Below are 5,060 nucleotides of genomic sequence, written 5' to 3'. Positions count from 1 at the left end.
TGGTAGTGCAACAACCCCGGAAGTGTTCATGAAAGAAACAGCTGAGGATAGCTGAGTTTTGATGTATCCCGCTGAGGTAGCTGGGTTCATGAAAGAATCAGTTTAGGATAGCTGAGTTTTTGAGAGTGAAACTTCTGAGAAGCGTTCAAGGTTGAATCTGCTAGTGGTTAGCTGAATTCACGAACAAAGCTTCTGAAACTGTCCCATGTTATAAGTACTTAGAAACAAGAGAGGGAATAGGTCTAGACTAGTTTGGGACTAGGAAGGATAGCACTGTGGTAGTGTATCACTAGAACTATTATTCTTGTAAGAAGTTACTTCAATTTAGTGGAAAGGTTTTGCCCCTCAAGAGTCAGGGGCACGCAGTTTTTCTCCCTGGTTGCAGGGTTTCTGCGAGTAAAAAACATCTTGGTGTTCATTGTTATTTTACTGTAACTTTTATTTATTGTCACTGTGTATTTGTTATTCATGATAGCTATAACCCTTGCTATCCCTGAGAACGAATTTATACGAAAAAAAGTTGTTAATGGCCTATTCACCCCCCTCTAGGACCTTTAAGTGGTATCAGAGCGGCCACTAGCTTTTGTTAGTGAGATCCTCTGTGAGCCGAGAATGGACCGTGATAGAGGTCATACTTTCATTAACGTCCTTCATATTTTGATTGGACTAATTATGGAGGGATGAACATCAAAGCTTTTAATAGCTTGCCTGCTGCTCTATTTGACAAAGAGCGTTGGAGAGTCAGTTGGGACACATTGGCTACGACCTATGAAAAAACTCAATAATTCCATAGCTTATTTCATGAGTCTAAACCATCCTTGGATGATGTTTAGGATTCCTTGGCCTTTGTAGCCTAGTCATATTAGATGAATCCTTTAAGGACAAGGATTCTAATGATAGTATACATGTCATGTATACTGAGTTGTTTTATGATTCAAAGTCTATTCTCACTATGATTGAAATTCTGTCCATGAATTTTCAAATAGTGAGGAGACGAAATTTGGGAATTCTTGGTTTAGGTTTTGAAATTAGAGAGTGCTCAAAGCAATAAAGCTATGGTTTTCGTCAAGAGCAAAGAACCCCTTGTTGTTGAGCCTAGTCGACTAGGGATTCCAAAACTTCTAACCTTTTGTCCCTTTTTGCTCGCCACCACTATGTTGTTGTTGGCCATATCTGATTTTTCTTTCAATCTAGCCCTAGGAGATCCTATGAGAATCAGTTGCTCACCTCGTTTTAGTTATTCTTAGAAAATCCTTAAGAGAGTTTTCGAGGATAGCAAGGTGTCTGTGTATCCCTAAACCCAAATTCCATAGAAAAATCCACTTGGGTTAGAATGAGATTTTTGAGCGGTGTTGTTTCAGAGCCATATCAGATTTTTGAGCGGTGTTGTTTCAAAACCATATCAATTTATTCTGGATAGCTATAACCCTTGCTATCCCTGAGAACGAATTTATACGAAAAAAAAGTCGTTAATGGCCTATTCACCCCCTCTAGGACCTTTACTAAAATTTAACTAAAAACTAACATTGCTAAAGATGCTCTAATAAAACCAAACATGATGAAGTTGTTGGACGTTTCATCAAGGAAAAGTTGGAGTAGAAAATCATTAAATGCAGTATGTCCATACTGAAGATCAACTTGCAGATTTTCGGACCAAATGTCAAATAATATTTGGTTTCGGATGTGTGTCCCACAGCTCACTAGATGAGTCGAGTATGCTCATCAATGAGCACACCTATCTTGACAAAGTGATCCTCTCTATATACACTGTTCCACAAGAAAAGTGATCAGCTCACTGGTAAACAGAGTCGGCTTGAAATTTCAACAAGAAAAGTGCCCTGGATGGCCAAATTGCAAAGCTTGTTAATTACTGAAGTTAACTCATGAGGCTAGCTAGCGACGGAGTTGTGTATATATGAAACCCGAATGACTTGAACAACTTTTCAATCCTATATCAGATTCATATGCCATGGAAACCATTACGTTCTTCATTTCTCTGCTAGTTCTTTTTGCTTCTCTCTACTATTTCTACTGTAAAATTATTCCTAGCCCCAGGCAACAAGTAGCAGGTTATCAACTGCCGCCAGGAAGCACAGGTTGGCCCATCATTGGTGAAACACTCGAGTATCTACGCACAGCCAGAAACGGTGTCCCTGAGAAGTTTATAGCAGACAGAAGGAAGAAGTACTCCGATGTCTCGGTGCCATCGGCAGCAGCCACAGAAGGCTCGTGCAAGGTGTTCAAGACATTGTTGCTCGGTGAACCTATGGCCATGCTGTGCACCGCAGCTGGAAACAAGTTCCTGTTTTCGAACGAGAACAAATTAGTCAAGACCTGGTGGCCTGCCATCTTCCAAAAGTTGTTTATAGACTCCACCAAACTAGAGTACTCCAAAGTGACCATCCACAATCGCAAAGCCATATTCCCGTTTCTCAAGCCTGACGCTGTCCGAAAGCATATAGGGGTCATGGATCAGGTCACCAAAGACCATTTCGGGAAGCATTGGTCCTTGCAGGATCAAAAACAAGTGAGCAAGTTTCACTCACTAGTAAAAAAGTATACCTTAGCATTATCTAGCAGACTCTTCTTAAACCTGGAGGATCCACAAGTGATTGCAAAGCTAGAGGAATCCATTCGGCATGTAAGTGAGGGGCTCGTTTCATTGCCAATAGATCTGCCGGGCACCAACTTCAACAGAGCCATCAGAGCATCCAGAAAAATGAAGAAGGAAATTGACAGTATGGTTGCGCAGAGGAAGAACGATCTCATGAATCTGAATATGATTGATCGTGAACAATTAGAGAATGCTCCCCAAGATCTAATGTCTAGCTTTCTCTTGGAGACACGTTTCGATGGGCAAGAGTTGACGGAAGAGGAGATTAGCAAATACTTGTGTGGTATCATGCTTGCCGGTTTTGACAATATAATAAACACATTGTGTGCCACTGTCATCGTTTTGTCACAGTTTCCTGAAGTTTATGACGCTGTACTTAAAGGTACATTATTTACATAAGCAAGTTCTTCTTCTTAGCTAACTATCTGCATTAAGAAGCTAGTAATCTACTAACTCTGATACCAATGATTTTTACCATCCAACTTGATTTGAATTAGAATAATTTATATACTTGATTTCAACTATGCACCGATCTATGCATATTCTATTTCATGATTTCTCTAGATCACGAATCTCTACGCCTCTGTGTATGTTGGCTCAGCATGTTCTGAGATAGCTAGAATATATCAATGCCATCTCGAGTAGTACTACATATTGGTCATAGAAATAATGTAATATATACATCAAAAAGTTAATGAAAAATGAGGCTGGGGACTAATTAAGTAGCTAGCGAGTTGTGAAATGGATCCATTTTATGTGTTGCAGAGCAAATGGAGATTGCAGAATCGAAAGATGAAGGAGAGTTGCTCAATTGGGGGGACGTACGGAAGATGAAATATACATGGAACGTGGTATGTGAAGTATTGCGATTGCACCCACCAATTGGTGGCACTTTTAGGGAGGCCATGACCGACTTTGTCTATGAGGGACACCTAATTCCAAAAGGAATGAAGGCACGTACATTTTACTACCTACTTTGACTTCATTCTTGATTCCCTGAACATCTACATTGTCTTCATTCTTCATCTTATTCATACCTTCTTATGTGCAGATACATTGGAATGTGTATGCGACGCATAAGAATCCGGAGTACTTTCCAGATCCACACAAGTTTGATCCGTCGAGGTTTGAAGGACATGGACCTCCTCCTTACTCGTATGTCCCTTTTGGAGGAGGACCTCGAATGTGTCCTGGAAAAGAACACGCTCGATACGAAATATTGGTGTTCTTGCACAACCTGGTCACCAGGTTTAAGTGGGAGATGGTTTTTCCTGACGAGAAGATGGTCGTCGACCCTGTTCCACTTCCGTCCAAAGGACTTCCTCTGCATGTGTTTCCTCGTATATAATTCATCTTTCAGTGATCACAATCATCTACACAGACGTGATAAGTATTGTTATTTGTTATGAATCCTACTCCACCAAGAGTTTGTAGTAGTGTTTATCAAGTCATCGACTCTACAGTTGTTAGTTAATTAGCCATTGGGGAGTTGTTCCATATCTCCTGCTCAGTTTGTTTTGTCGAGAGCTTCCATTCAATCAAATAATTCGGTTACAATCTTCTCTAGCTTTCATGTCATGGCGGAGCTAGAACTTCAATTTTTTGTTTTTTTTTTGAAGAAACTAGAACTTCAATTTTATTGAGGCATACATTTTTTTTTTTTCGAAAACATATTCCGTAATATAAATGTTAAATTTACATCAGTTTAGGATTCTTAACTGTACTTGTAAATTTTTTTTCTCAACAAAAGATTTTTATTTATTTTTTTGATTGGGGTGTTAGTTAGATTAGGTAACTCACACCCATGCATGATATTCCAACAATTGCTGAACTATTTCACTGCATCGCCATGGGGCAGAAACGCGAACAGGTACATGGCCTCATCATCAGCTGGCCTCCAAGACCTCATGGGGTTTCAAACTCTAGACTTGGGGGTTCCAAACTAACCATTTATTAACAGAAGAATAGTCCGGCAAAGGAATTTAATAAATCGTTTATTAACTTGCAACATACCTCTATACTCAGCCAGTCAGTCTAAGCACTAGATTGTGCAACAACTTATCATTCCTTCCATGTAACCAAATTACCTCCCTCAAAGGTAAAGTAACCTGATGTTGACCTCCTATCTGTAATATTTCCAACCTAATATGCATTTGTGAAGCCATAAGTCTTAATAATTTTGTTGAGTTTACAAAACATTATTGCTCTTCCTGGAGCTGATTTTAAGTACCATATTTAAGGTGAATTAACTTACCACATCACTTCATATGCAACGTTGGTTTAATTTGGTATGGTCAAATAATTCGAGCGCCCAACAAACCTCAATTGTGAGCTCGATCAGTAGGTACCTGATCTAGATGCTTTGCTAAACGATGGTTCTATTCTATAGGATTGTGGATAGGTGTGCAGTCCAACATACCTGTCTCTGTCAGCAGATCAAGAATAT

At 39.6% G+C, this 5,060-nt stretch overlaps 1 protein-coding gene across 1 annotated transcript; it reads left to right on the top strand.

Annotated features, from left to right (window-relative positions):
• Nucleotides 1–1,877: 1,877 nt before the first annotated feature.
• On the top strand, nt 1,878–4,169 carry LOC101307150 (cytochrome P450 716B1-like). The gene is made up of 3 exons (XM_004306836.1): nt 1,878–2,996; nt 3,380–3,567; nt 3,666–4,169. Exons 1-3 carry the CDS (start codon nt 1,970–1,972, stop codon nt 3,960–3,962), a joined length of 1,512 nt encoding a protein of 503 aa, XP_004306884.1. The 5' UTR covers nt 1,878–1,969; the 3' UTR covers nt 3,963–4,169.
• Nucleotides 4,170–5,060: the final 891 nt, after the last annotated feature.

Source organism: Fragaria vesca, linkage group LG7 (genome assembly GCF_000184155.1).
Source record: "Fragaria vesca subsp. vesca linkage group LG7, FraVesHawaii_1.0, whole genome shotgun sequence".
NCBI lineage: Eukaryota > Viridiplantae > Streptophyta > Magnoliopsida > Rosales > Rosaceae > Fragaria > Fragaria vesca.
This window is presented reverse-complemented; position numbering and strand designations above follow the sequence as displayed.